Genomic DNA, 14,658 nt, shown 5'->3' with positions numbered 1-14,658 from the left:
TCTGACTTACATAGGGCACAAAAGATTGGTTGGACCAGGTGTGCCATTTGTATAGCACACAAAAAACTAGTTAGGGCTAGGTGTGCCATTTCCATAGGGCATGAAAAGCTGGCCGCCCCAACTCGTCTTTTTTTTTGAGACGGAGTTTCGCTTTTGTTGCCCAGGCTGGAGTGCAATGGCGCGATCTTGGCTCACCACAACCTCGGCCTCCCAGGTTCAAGTGATTCTCCTGCCTCAGCCTCCCTAGTAGCTGGGATTACAGGCATGTGCCACCACGCCTGGCTAATTTTGTTTTTAGTAGAAATGGGGTTTCTCCATGTAGGCCAGGCTGGTCTCAAACTCCCGACCTCAGGTGATCCACCCGCCTTGGCCTCCGAAAGTGCTGGGGTTAAAGGTGTGAGCCACCGCGCCCAGCCATCCCCACCCTAATCTTTTATGATGCAGATGGGTTCTCTGCCTGGCCAGCCCCATGTTGCCTGTTTCTTTTTTTTGTTTGTTTGTTTGTTTTGAGTGTTGCCTCTGTCCCCAGGCTGGAGTGCAGTGGCGTACACATGGCTGACAAAGAAAAGGGAAGATGGAGCCTCCATGTGGGACATGCCTGGCCCCCGGGTGGTCCTTTTCTACTGGCACAGCTGCCGCACTTCACCGGTGAAAGCTTCCAGCTTGTTGTTTGTGTTTGCAGCTTGATTTTTCAGGCTGTTCTTTGTTAGAAAAAAAACTAATAAGAATTTATTGGGCTGCTTTTTGTTAGAAGGGAAGCCTTGCTGAGGACTCTTCTTTTTTTTTTTGAGACGGAGTCTTGCTCTGTCGCCCGGGCTGGAGTGCAGTGGCCGGATCTCAGCTCACTGCAAGCTCCGCCTCCCGGGTTCACACCATTCTCCTGCCTCAGCCTCCCGAGTAGCTGGGACTACAGGCGCCCGCCACCTCACCCGGCTAGTTTTTTGTATTTTTTAGTAGAGATGGGGTTTCACCGGGTTAGCCAGGAGCCGAGGACTCTTTTACCCTCACTATCTGCCTAAATAATTTGTTTCTAGCTCCTGTATCACCCCAATCTCAATAGCGAATCACCTTGGCCTGCCTTCAGCGGGAGTCCTGTCAGTGGGGGTGGGGTGGGTGAAGAACTTGATCAGATACCCGTGGTGGGGAATTCTCCGACCTGGGAGACGCTCGCTAAGAGAGGGCTGTGCAGGCCTGGCAGGGGCAGGATAGACAAGGCCAAGGTCAAGGCCGAGGAGAGGAGGGGACTTAGAGGAGCCTGCCTCAAGTTTGGTCAAGGAGGGAGTCTTGGTGAGTTCTGAAAATTTCTTCACTGCAATGGTGACATATCAGAATGCTGCTTGTGGAGCCCGAAATCCAGAGCCCTGGGCCCCATCTCAGACCCACTTAAGGGCAAGATCTCCGGCCAGTGAATACCCTCACAGGTGCCTCTGCCACACAACAGGCCGAGAACCACTTTTCTAAATAAGTCTGGTCATTCTTGTGAACCCCAAAATATCTGAGACAGGCCTCAGTCAATTTATTTTTTTTTATTTTTTATTTTTGAGACAGAGTTTTGCTCTTTTTGCCCAGGCTGGAGTGCAGTGGTGCAATATCGGCTCACTGCAACCTGCGCCTCCCAGGTTCAAGTGATTCTCCTGCCTCAACCCCCTAAGTAGCTGGGATTACAGGCGCCTGCCACTATGCCTGGGTAATTTTGTATTTTTAGTAGAGATGAGGTTTCACCATGTTGGCCAGGCTGGTCTCCTGACCTCAGGTGATCCACTTACCTCAGTCTCCCAAAGTGCTGGGATTACAGACATGAGCCACTGTGCCCGGCCAGGTCTCCGTCAATTTAGAAAGTTTATTTTGCCAGGTTTAAGGATGTGCCCCTGACACAGCCTCAAGAGGTCCTAATGACATGTGCCCAAGGTGGTCAGGGCACAGCTTGGTCTTATACATTGTAGGGAGACATGAGATAGCAATCAATATGTGTACCATGTACATTGGCTCGGTCAAGACATCAGTCAATATGTGTAAGATGTACATTGGCTAGGTCTGAAAAGGCGGGACAACTCAAAGCAGAAGCTTCCAGGTCTTAGGTAGATAAGAGACAAAGGGTTGCTTTCTTTTGAGTCTCTGATCAGCTCTTCACTGAATACATAATTTACAGGAATAGTCACTCACGCCTTAGTCTGGCTCAGCGAAACCACAGGGCAGAGGAAGCCATCAGGTATGCTTTTGTCTCCTGTGAGCAGAGGGAGGACTTTGAGTTAGTTAGTTATTTTGAGACGAAGTTTCACTCTCATTGTCCAGGCTGGAGTGCAATGGCGCGATCTTGGCTCACTGCAACCTCCGCCTCCTGGGTTCAAGCAATTCTCCTGCCTCAGCCTCCCAAATAGCCGGGATTACAGGCATGTGCCACCACGCCCGGCTAATTTTTGTATTTTTAGTAGAGATGGGGTTTCGCTATGTTGGTCAGGCTGGTCTTGAACTCCTGACCTCAGGTGATCCACCTGCTTCGGCCTCCCAAAGTGCTGGGATTACAGGTGTGAACCACCATGCCTGGCCATACTTTGAGTTTTGTCTGTCTTTTGCCCACAAGGAATTTCCTTATTGGCGAATCGTGAGGGAGGAATGTGGCTTTTTATCTTCGTAGTTTCGTTATTTAGAAATAAAATGGGCCGGGCGTGGTGGCTCAAGCCTGTAATCCCAGCACTTTGGGAGGCTGAGACGGGCGGATCACGAGGTCAGGAGATGGAGACCATCCTGGCTAACCCGGTGAAACCCCATCTCTACTAAAAAATACAAAAAACTAGCCGGGCGAGGTGGCGGGTGCCTGTAGTCCCAGCTACTTGAGAGGGTGAGGCAGGAGAATGGCGTAAACCCGGGAGGCGGAGCTTGCAGTGAGCTGAGATCTGGCCACTGCACTCCAACTTGGCGACAGAGCGAGACTCCATCTCAAAAAAAAAGAAAAGAAAAGAAAGAAAATGGGAGGCAGGTTTGCGTAGTTCCCAGCTTGACTTTTCCCTCCCGCTTAGTGATTTTGGGGTCCTGAGATTTATTTTCCTTTCACACTCTACATAAGAATAGTTTCTAAAGTCCAACCCTTAGGAATCCAAGATTCACCACAAACCCCTGAGAGAGAGAATGTGGGTCGCCGCTGGGACTGGGGAGGAGAGCTGGATGGGAAATGCTGTGGGGAAATGCCTTTCCCACATCAGATTCTTCATGCTGTGCTCCATTTAAGGTTTGGTGTAAATGACGGAAACGATTCCTCATTCACTGGGTGAGGATTATCCTGAAGGGTGGACATTCCCGGACAACAGCAGAGATGACCGTCCTTGACATTGTGTGCCCCAGTGATAAATCGTCACCATGATGATGAATCCAGGAGTCATCAAGTCCAGCAACTCTTGAGAAAAAAAAATACAGGCTCCTCTCTGTGTTCAAGGTCCACCCAGCAGTGCAGGGACAAGCTCCTAGGCTGTAGCTTCTCAGCCTCCGTAAGCCCCACCTCCCTTCCTTGCTAGGAACAATGAGATTCCCCAGTTCTGCATAAAACACTATGCAAATGATACTTCATTGGCTCCCATGCCAACCCCAGGACCGCCACTCTCAGCCCCTCCTGTATGTTGCAGAACTGTAGTGAAGACGGGAATACGGGGACCATAAGAAATGGAAGAAGGCCTTTGCTGTGCATTCCTGCTGCCCGAGCACTGTTCAGAGGAGCAGACAAAGGATGAAATCAACGCATGCTTCACAGAAAGGCAAACAGAAGTGCGAACCCCTTACGGGTACACGGCTGGAAAGTGCTACATCTTCAATTCCAGATTCATTTATTCCGGGATGGCATCCCTCTGCTTCCCTGGCAGAGGAACGAGCAGGGGTCAGCTGGCCTTCGTGAAGGGTGCAGTGCAGCACATCTCCCAGAACTGCAGAGCACCAGGACATGTTACTGAGGGCAGAAACAGAGACCCTTGGATTCAAGAAAAATCACTCTATAAAAAGGAGCAGAGAAGCACCTGCAAGAGTGATTTCATTTCCTGGCATCTCCCTTCCCTAACCCCAGACCTGAATCCACAAGTCTGCACGGCAGTCAGCTTTCTAGATTGTCTCAGAATATGGTGAGCTTTTCTAAAGTAGACAAAATATTAGTAAAGGAAAGAGACTAACGTAGATTGAAAGCCTGTCTGTGCCAGACACTGTGCCGGGCTCTCTGCACTGTTTCTATTGGCCACTGCTTTAGCTGATGCATCTACTGTGTCCGAAGGTCAAGGACATCCTGACGTTGTGAATAGGTTTTGCAGTTGAATGGGTCTTCCACAATTAACCCAACTTTACATGTAGTTTGTAATGTTTTTTTCTTATTTTCTTTCTAGCCTGAAAATCTCTTGTACTACAGTCAAGATGAGGAGTCCAAAATCATGATCAGTGACTTTGGATTGTCAAAAATGGAGGGCAAAGGAGACGTGATGTCCACTGCCTGTGGAACTCCAGGCTATGTTGGTAAGGACAGTGCGTGTGCACACATGTGCCCGTGCATGTGTGATGTTCTCATATGTGGTGTCACCACGTGTCAACTCATCAGTTGTCTGAAGCAGATGAGCTTGGCATGTAATCACAGCTGCCTTCACTTCCCTTGGGGGAAAGAATAAAAAGATTGAGGGACACTGGAATGAATAATTCATAGCAGGGAAGTGATTTCCCCTGAAAACTTTTGCTCAGTTGGGTAGAAATCCCATTTGATTTGGTTGTGGGCCTGACGGGAGGCTGGGAGTTAATTTGGATGAATCCCAGATTCCATTTCCAGAGATCCTGCCTGCATCTGTTTCTGAGTGATTTACAGTGAGACACTGAGATAACAGTAAGTTGCACACACAAGAAAACATTCCAATTGCTGAGATAGGAACATTGATGGAGGAACCTGGTTCAGACCTTGACCAAGTCACTCTCATCTATCAGTCAATCCTGATCTGTACTATGATGCTAGGCATTCAAGTTTTTCCCTAAATCCCAACCCCCAGTTCTTTGTACTAAACATCCAAAATGCAGAGAAGACTACTGACAGATCTGAACACTTGGATTCTGATGTTCATCTTTTGACTTCTGGGGTCCTGGAGAAATGCCATTAGAATACTTGTGACTGTTCTGAGACCTTCACTGACATCAGTGTATTCATTCATTCATTCATTCATTCAGCAAATGTATGTGAAGTTGCTACTATGTACCTGATGCCGTATCAGGCACCAGGGTTAAGGCAGTGAATGGCACAGACACAGTGCCTGCCCTCATGGAGCTTACGTTTTAGTTGGAACAAATAAGCAAACGGGGCCATTTCAGATCATAAGTGCTATGAAGAAACTAAACCTGGGGGCCTGCCATGGAGTGACAAGGAATCAGGACTGGGCTGAGAGGACAGGGAGGACACTTGGGCCTTGGTCTCAGTGGCAAGAAGAAGCCAGCCATGTGGGAGTTACAGGATAGCATCCCAGGAAGAGTAACCAGTTTGTGTGAAAGCCCAAAGGCTGGGAGAGGGTACGAGCCAGGGACGTCTGAGAGCAAGAAAAAAGATGAGGTTGGAAAAGAGTTATGGAAAATGGAATCTGAGGCTGAATTTTTGTTGTCGTTGTTGTTTGTTTGTTTGATACGGGGTGTGGTAGGGTACTGAATCTAGCTCTGTCGCAAGGTTGGAGTGCGTTGGCACAATGTCGACTCACTGCAGCCTCCGCTTCCTGGGTTCAAGTGAGTCTCCTGCCTCAGCCTCCCGAGTAGCTGGGATTACAGGCACCTGCCACCATATCCGGCTAATTTTTGTATTTTTAGTAGAGACAGGGTTTTGCCATGTTGGCCAGGCTGATCTCAAACTCCTGACCTCAGGTGATCCGCCCGCCTCAGCCTCCCAAAGTGCTGGGATTACAGGCACGAGCCACCGCACCTGGCTGAAGCTAAGTTCTTGTCGTGCAAAGTGCGGTGACCTTTCTTCGTGAGAACAGCCAGTGAACCCACCTGAGAGAGGAGGTATGTTATGTGACCAGCATCATCCCTGTGGGTCTTTGGAGACATCCACAGAACCTTCCCAGGCAGGCCCAGGAGAGCTGGCCTGAAACTAGAGGGGTTACAAGGGGCATTGTGGGAAACTCCAGATGACCTTGGGGCTACTTTGTGGCCTTTCAAGTTCTTGCATATAATTACAGAGCCATGTCAAGCTCGAGTGTCACAGCTGTTCATTTTCAGAGTAACTCAGAGGAGGAAAGACAAGAGCAGGCTGAGGCGAGTAGATAACAAAGTAAGGGGAAGGGAAAGAAGCAGCAGGGTTTAGAAGCAGGGAGATGCAGGTGGTGGAAACGTGGCTGGGGAGGAGCTGTGTGGATACCGTCGCAGCGGGGCTCAATACCCTGGATCGTGTGTATGCAGAAGGCACAGAAGAAGAAGCTGCTCTGCTCATTTTTGAAAGGTCCAGTGCACGGCCGGGTGCAGTGGCTCACACCTGTAATCCCAGCACTTTGGGAGGCCAAGGCGGGTGGGTCAGTAGAGTCCAGGAATTCAAGATCAGTCTGGCCAACATGGCAAAACCCCATCTCTACTAAAAATACAAAAATTAGCCGGGCATGATGGCACACGCCTGTAGTCCCAGCTACCTGGGAGGCTGAGGCAAGAGAATCGCTTGAACCTGGGGGGCGGAAGTTGCAGTGGGGCTGAGATTGTGCCACTGCACTCCAGCCTGGGTGACAGAGCGAGACCCTGTCTCAAAAAACAAGCAAACAAACAAACAAAAGCCTGTGCAGGCTTTGATAGAGATTAACAACATGGTCAGCAATCGTCTCTTTTAGGATAGTGTGATAATGGTTGCAGGAATAGCCTGGTCCCTGGGGGGGGGAACATGTGCCTGGGGTAGCAACGGGAGGAAAGAGTGTGTGTGCTATACGCATGGAATTTCTCCAGCTCAGTCTGAGCCATCAGGGAAGCCATGAATACATGAGGCGAGACAAGCTGAGTGGGGACAGCCTGTTCCAACTACCCAGAATCCCAGACATTAGATAATGAAAAGGTCTGTTAGGTCTTGGTGCTGGTCCTCTTTTCAGCTGTCTCCCCGGGTGAGAAGGTGCTGTTACTGTGACCTGCCCAGCTGTTCCCTTCAGGAAGTTGACTCTTGGGCTGTGATTTAAATGCTCTGACAACCAGTGAAGGCCCCTAGCTACGTATGCATCACGTGCTTCTCATGTTTGGCTGGAAAACTCCAGCACTTTCTAAATTGAGTTTTACTTCTCTGTGTTTTGGCAAAGCCCACGGAATGGCAGTTTTTCTGGTTTCTAAGTGGCTGCTGTCTGCGGGGTCTCGGTCTGTTGATTGCTGTGTCTGGCGCTGATGAGTCAGGAATGGTGTTGAGAAGAGTCTGTTGCTCTTGCTGCTCTAAATGACAGCCAGTGGGAGCCATTGGCTATTGATGTTGTGAGATACCAGGTTGTCCTGGAGGAGGCTGGGGGAGAGGAGGACTGTAGCAGTGGCGCTCTTCTGTTGGTTTGTGTTGACTGAGCACTGAAACTCCACCAAGAGAGTGCCTCTGGAGTGAGTCTTGTGGAGGGGACACAACTTCAGAGGAGGGAAGGGCCTGCTTTGAAGAGCTTGTGTCTAGAGGACATCCTTTAGGCAGTTACCAGCTGAACTTGGGCTGTTTCCTCCCTTGTCTGTGTGGCAAGCTCCTATTCAGCTGCCAAAGCCCAATTTAAATGTTACCTCCTTTGACTGCTTTCATATCACCTTGTCCTGTCCTTTGACATCCTGGTTCTTTCTATGACCCTTTTCTTGTCATGGTCTGATCACATTCGCATTAGGGTTCGTACCAATCTGTGTCTCTCATTGCACTGTGAGTCTCATTAAATCTTTGTGCAGACACTACTGCGTTTAGTAAAAACACAGTTCATGAATCTTAGCCATGTTTTCTTTCTCTCTTCCCGTTCCATTCACTCAGCATGCATTTATTGAGTTCCTGCTGTGTACTGTGTGCAGTCGTCCCATGGTATCCACGGGGGCTGGGTTCCAAGATACTCCACACCCTGCAGATACCAGCATCCTCAGATGGTCGAGTTCCTCATATGAAATGGCGTAGTATTTGCATATAACCTAGGCGTGGCCTCTGTGTACTATCGTCGCTAGATTACTTATAATATCTGATGCAATGTAAATGCTGTGGAAATAGCTGTCATAGGTATTATTTTTATTTGTATTACCTTTATTGTTTTTTCAAATATTTTTGATCTGTGGATCCACACATTTTGATTCCATGGATATGAGGGCCAAGTGTACAGTGTTTGGTCTGAGAATACAAATATGGGTCGGGCACGGTGGACTCACGCCTGTAATCCCAGCTCCTTGGGAGGCCATGGCAGGCTGATCACCTGAGGTCAGGAGTTCCAGACCAGCCTGGCCAATGTGGTGAAACCCTGTCTCTACTAAAAATACAAAAATTAGCCAGGCAAGGTGGCGGGTGCCTGTAATCCCAGCTACTCAGGAGGCTGAGGCAGGAGAATTGCTTAAACCTGGGAGGCAGAGGTTGTAGAGAGCTGAGATTGCGCCATTGCACTCCAGTCTGGGCAACAGAGCGAGACTCCATCTCAAAAAAAAAAAAAAAAAAAAAAAAGAATACAAATGTGAGTAAGGTACAAACTCTGACCTCAAAACATTCGGCAGTATTGTGAGAGAGAAAACAAACAGGTCAGCTTAATGTATGCTCAGGGCTACATCATTCAGCCCTTCAAGAATTATTTATTTATGGTCTACCTTCTGTTCTGGGCACTGGGTGGGTACATCAATAGAAATAGAAGAAAAAAAGATAAAAATCCCCTCCCTAGTGGCACTTACATCTGAGTGGGAGAGACATGGGATATAAAGCAAATATTGATAGCTAAGTTCATTCATGTGTTAGGTGGCCTTAATACTATGGAGAAAAGTGAAGCAGAAAAGATGATAAGAAGTGCATGTGTTCAGAGTGTGGTGGCAATTTTAACTACAGTGTGCAGGCAGTCCTCCCTAAGAGGGTGGCCGTGGGTAAAGATTTGATAGGAGCGAGAGAACTGACCATACAAGTATCTGGAGGGCTGTATATTCCAGGCGCAGTGCAGAGGCCTGAAGGCAGGAGAATGTGGGCAAGCGGCAGGAAGCAGAGGGAGCAGGAAGGAGAGGAATAGGAGAGGCAGCCGGAGAAGTCCTGAGCAGGGATATGTGGACCAGGACTTGGAAATCGTTGTATAGACTTTAGCTTTTACTTGGTGATAAGGCAGTGACACATTGTTTTTAACGGATCCCTCTAGGACAGGGGTTCCTAACCCCCGGGCCTTGGACCGATACTGATTCAGGGCTTGTTAGGAACCGAGCTGCGCAGCAGGAAGTGAGAGTCTGGCTGGCGAGCATTCCTGCCTGAGCTCCACCTCCTATCAGATCAGCGGCAGTAGCTTCTCATAGGAGCTCGAACCCTATTGTCAGCTGGGTCTGCAAGGGATCTAGGTTGCGCACTCCTTTTGAGACCTCTAATGCCTGATGATCTGAGGTGGAACAATTTCATCCTGAAACCATCCCCAGTCCCATATCCATGAAACAATTGTCTTCCATGAAACTGGTCCTTGATGCCAAAAAAGTTGGGGATTGCTGCTCTAGGACACAAGCTGGGATCAGGATAGATGGCGGGGGTCGGGTGGAGGAAGGAGGCCGTGGGAAGACTCTGGCATTGATCAGGTGAGACCGTGAGAAACCTCAGGCATTGATCAGCAAGGGTTTAGTCCAGATTGGTTGCAGCAGAAGTGACAAGAAGCTATCAGATGTCAGGTATATTTCAAAGGCACTGTCCTCAAGGTTTTCTGAAAGGTTGAAAGTAGGGTTTGAGAGAAAGAGAGAAGGCATGGATAATTCAGAGGTTTTTGGGCCTGAATGCCCAAGGAGGATGCAGTTGTCTTTACTGGAGGTGGAAGAGCCTGTGGGATGAATAGATTGCAGAGGCCTTAAGAGGAGCTTGGTTTCAGTTTGTTAAAGTTGACTAGGCCAAGAGGGCAGTTGGAACGTGACCGTGGAACTATGCGCAGTTGATTCTCGCTATTCACAGTCATCATGTTCTATTATAGAAAATAGCTGAAAGCACTGAATTAATCAATGCTGAACCATTGCTCCTAAGGGAAACACAGGCTGGGTTCCTGTGAGCTTCTGGTCACATTTTCATCAACCGATCAGTATAACCTTTTCAGAGTGTGTGTTTCTGTTTAAAGACACCTTATTGAATATGTGTTGTTGGATCATTAACTTTGATTTGCAGCCCACAGCACTGTAACTCCTGCCTGAAGGAAGCTTCTCTAATCCACCGATTTTCTCTGAAAGGCACGTCACAGCCTCTTTGCTGTTAGGAAAGCTAGACAGACTTCAGCACTATGCTTGGGGCTGTTGTAAACAGGGAGATCTCCAACAAAACCCAAAAATGTGAAAAACATGAGACCAAATAGAGGGTGAGAAAAGACCCTTATTTACAGTCTGAGCTGAAACATGGAGGAGGAGCACCGCCTCATTCCGCCTCAGCTTGAAACTTGCGCATCAGGCAACTCAAGTCTTCGGTCACTCTACACATGTCCACAAACGACCACGAAGTATTGACTTGGGGGTTGCAAATAACTTTTAGCCAATAGGCACATTTGCACATACAGAATCCTTGAGTAATGAGGATCAACTAGATTTGGGAGATGTTAATTTATGGCTGCGTTTTCAAGCCGTGAACCAGGATAGGCAATGAAGGAGAGGAAAGGTCCCAGAGCCAAGTCCTGGGGACGTCAGGGTGGAGAGGTCAGGAGGACAAGCTGGAGCCCGCAGAGGAGACCAAGACAGAGAAGGGGCAGTGGGTGAAGTAGAAAGAGCGCTGGCAGAGAGTGGCATGCTCCCTGTCACCACGTGGAGAAAGTGCTCCATGCAGAAAGTATCACATGTCAATTGCTGCTACTGAGTCAAGTAAGATGAGGATTTGGTTGAACTTTTTTTTTTTTTTTTTGAGATGGAGTCTTGCTCTTGTTGCCCAGGCTGGAGTGCAATGGCGCGATCTCAGTTCACTGCAACCTCTGCCTCCCGGGTTCAAGCAATTGTCCTGCCTCAGCCTCCAAAGTAGCTAAGATTACAGGCATGTGCCACCATGCCTGACTAATTTTGTATTTTTATTAGAGATGGGTTTTCTCCCATATTGGTCAGGCTGGTCTCGAACTCCCAACCTCAGGTAATCCACCCTACCTCGGCCTTCCAAAGTGCTGGGATTACAGGCATGAGCCACCATTCCTGACCCTGGTTGAACAATTAATTAAGTGTGGTAGCACTGTGGTCAGAGGAACGGCAGGAAGAAGGCAAAACGGGTCTTGGTAAGTACACCAGCGTGGTGTCCACCATGGGGCTCACCCCAGCCCCTCACCTCCTTCACCAGCCGTGGCTTCTCCCTGCAAGGCTCTTGGGGCACCACTTTGAATCTTGAGCCAAGAAACTGCAGCTTCATTCCTGCTGGAAAGTTTTCCATTTGAACAGAGCAGAGCCCAGCCCCATTTGGCAGCTGCGAGGGAGGAGGGAGAGAGAGCTGCCACTTCTGATTCAGGGACCACATTATCCCCTGGGCCCAAGCCAGGGGCAGCGGGTGGCTGTCTGCTCCCAGCCTAGCATGGTGTCTTTGTATTTTGAAAGAAATATGTGAATACAGATGAGGAAAATCTTCCATGCCCCCAGGGCAGTCTGTAGGTTTATAGCTTGAGTTCAGACTTTTGATAGGTAGAAGTGTTGGTTTCAATTTGTGAATCACCGTTTTATTATTATCTAAGTGACTATTCAGCTGAATAGTTAATTCTGCCAACGTGACGCTATTACTTCAATTTACATGAGCTCTCTAACAATGAAACCGAAAATGGTGCCTTTTCCCCAAGTATCCCAATGCACAGGGTGCCTTAGGAGGAGGCAGGAGGACTATAAGCACTTTGAACTTCACCCTTTTACATGTGGCGGCTGCCTGGATCGTACACACCCTTTGCAAGGACCGTGGCCTGTGGAGGCAGCGCATCACTTCACTGGTAGCGGGAGATGGTGGGCACCCCCATCCGTATCACTGGGTTGTGGGCAGCTCATAGGGCTGGCTCTGCCCACACCCACAGGTTCTCCAGTAGACTGTGGCAGATGGGCCATACAGATTCATGTGAGGCAGTGTATTTCAGAAGCAACATTAAAATACAGGTATGAAAGCTGGGCACATTGGCTCATGCCTGTAATCCCAGCTCTTTGGGAGGCCAGGGTGAGAGGATCAACTGAGTCCAGAAGTTTAAGACCAGCCTGGGCAACATAGTAAGACCCCTATCTCTTTTAAAAAATAGTAGCTGGGTGTGGTAGCACACACTTGTAGTCCCAGCTATTCAGGAGGCTGACGCAGGAGGATCCCTCCAGCCCAGGACTCTGAGGCCACAGCAAACTATGAGCACACCGCTGCACTCCAGCCTGGGCAACAGAGTGAGACCCCATCTCTAAAAAGTACAGGAATGAGAGGGATCATTAAGGGTTGCAATGGCCAGGGGAAAACTCCTGGAGGACGTGGATTTGAAGGAAGGGTAGGACTTGAGCAAAAGCAAGGAGAGTCACAGGTGCAGCGCAGGCAGGGGGAGCAGAGGCCCAGAGTCACGGGCTGCTTCTTGGAGGATCTGGGAGAAACGAACAGACTCACTGGGCTTGGAGAGAGGGCTGGTGGAATTGTACTTGGTGATAATTAAGGAGAAATGATGGACCCATCTGGTAGAAAGTGGCTTCTTGGGAGACCGTGGTGGCTATCAGTATGGTATTGACCGGAATTGGGAGTCCACTTAATTAAGTCAAGTGTAACATTCCCCTTGGTCTCGGCAATAAAAGTCAGAGCTAAGGAAGTTAGTAAAATTATGTGTATTGCCTGCTCAGCTGTGTTAATTAAAATACCTGAATCACCGAACATCAGTAGTAAGTGACAGAAAACATCCATATCAATCATGTAATTGACGAGACAGATGATAAACTTCTATTTGGTGGAGGACGGCCTGTTTTCCATCTTTATCTTCTCTTTTTTTTAAGAGACAGGGTCTCGCTGTGTCCCCCAGGCTGGAGTGCAGTGGTATGATCATAGCTCACTGCAGCCTCGATCCCCCTGGCTCAGCTGATCCTCCCACCTCAGCCTCCTGCAGAGCTGGGACTACACGTGTACACCACCACACCTGGCTAATTTAAAATTGTTTTTGTAGAGACAGGGTCTCACTTTGTTGCTCAGGCTGGTCTTGAACTCCTGGGCTCAAGTGATCCTCCAGCGTCATCCTCCCAAAGTGCTGAGATTACAGGTATTAGCCACTGTGCCTAGTTGAGATTTTTTTTTGGAGCCTTATTCAGTGACAGTTCACCACCTAGCAGTATTTTATGTGGAGTGCACAACCACAGCCACACTATTCCATTACGCATGTCACTCAGAAATAAGAAGGAACATTTACAGCTGGTCCATCGTTCTGTCTAGAAGCAGAACTGCACCTTGATGCTTTAGATGGTGGCTGACTGTTACGTTCCGGAGGCTGTCGGGGAAGAAATCATTCATTTCCTTCTGGAACTTAGTTGCAGTGTTGGCTGCAAGGCCACGATAGACATCTTTGGTCTAGCTCGGTCTTAACTTGCCTAAAATAGTTTAAACATGTTTTGTCTTGTTCTTCTCTAAAAAGAGATGGAGAATGGTTGGTCAACATTCTTGATGTATTTTTTCATTGAGTTAGAGGATTGGTGTTAATTCAGGGATCACTGCACTTCTAGAAGTTGATGTGGGGCTGGGAATTATGATGAGCTCTTGGAAACCAGGGGTTCCAGCCAGCACAGTGTTGGGGCGAGGACCTCCGTCCTCAAAGCCGCCCAGCCTATAGCTGGTGGCAGTCACAGCAGAGAACTTGAATGTAAGCATCTTCCTTTGTCTGCCTTTGGTTAGATATGAAGGAGGCCTGTGCCTTTCACTTAAACTTGGGGATTCTCAGTTTCTTGTATATAAAATGTGCTGGGCTAAACATCTCCTGTGTTTTTTTTTTTCTTTTTTCTGGTTTGAACATTGTACGTTTCTATAGACTTGTGATTTGGTATCCTTTAAGTATGTAAATATCTACGTGTCGAGGATACTGGCCATCATTTTTCCCATCTTCACTCCCAACAGCCAAGAAGAAGGATTCAGCCGACCGACCTCCCCACCTTCTGTCTTCTGAGTGGTCTCGATTCTTGTCATCTTTCCCCACAGCGCCTCTGTTCCCAGTCCTTTCATCTCCACTCCTCTACGTGGCTGCTCCCCAGCAGAGCTTGCTTTTTATTTGTTTCTCACTTAAATACCATATTTTGGTCCGTGACTGTAAGCATTACATCATTGTTCCCATCCTTTCCGACTGTTAGTGTCGAAACAGGGTTTTATGTAACTGAGAAATTGTCACACAGGGTACAGATGAGTAGGCGGAACATCCAGATGAGAATTTTCTCTCTTTCTCAACAGCTACTCGGTGACAGCCCGCAGTGAACATTTTATCACACCGTGGGTTGCAGCCAGACCCCCTGTGTCGGAGAGGAGAGGGCCCCCTAAGTGGGGAGACTTGTAGGGCCTGCTCGTCTTCGTGGACCTGACTCATTGCATGTGGGCAACGTAAACCCAGC

The 14,658-nt window shown here is 48.5% G+C and overlaps 1 protein-coding gene across 5 annotated transcripts in view; it reads left to right on the top strand.

Annotated features, from left to right (window-relative positions):
- Window positions 1-14,658, top strand: part of CAMK1D (calcium/calmodulin dependent protein kinase ID) — a 183,577-nt gene that overhangs the window by 112,427 nt on the left and 56,492 nt on the right. For all 5 annotated transcript variants that reach the window (XM_030934918.1, XM_030934924.1, XM_030934926.1 and 2 more), the window contains one exon: window positions 4,359-4,485. In XM_030934918.1, coding sequence (XP_030790778.1) covers window positions 4,359-4,485 — 127 coding nt within the window. The remainder of the gene's footprint in view (window positions 1-4,358; window positions 4,486-14,658) is intronic.

This window comes from Rhinopithecus roxellana, chromosome 1 (genome assembly GCF_007565055.1).
Source record: "Rhinopithecus roxellana isolate Shanxi Qingling chromosome 1, ASM756505v1, whole genome shotgun sequence".
Lineage (NCBI taxonomy): Eukaryota > Metazoa > Chordata > Mammalia > Primates > Cercopithecidae > Rhinopithecus > Rhinopithecus roxellana.
Note: the sequence above shows the minus strand (reverse complement) of the source record. Positions and strands in the feature narration are given on the sequence as shown.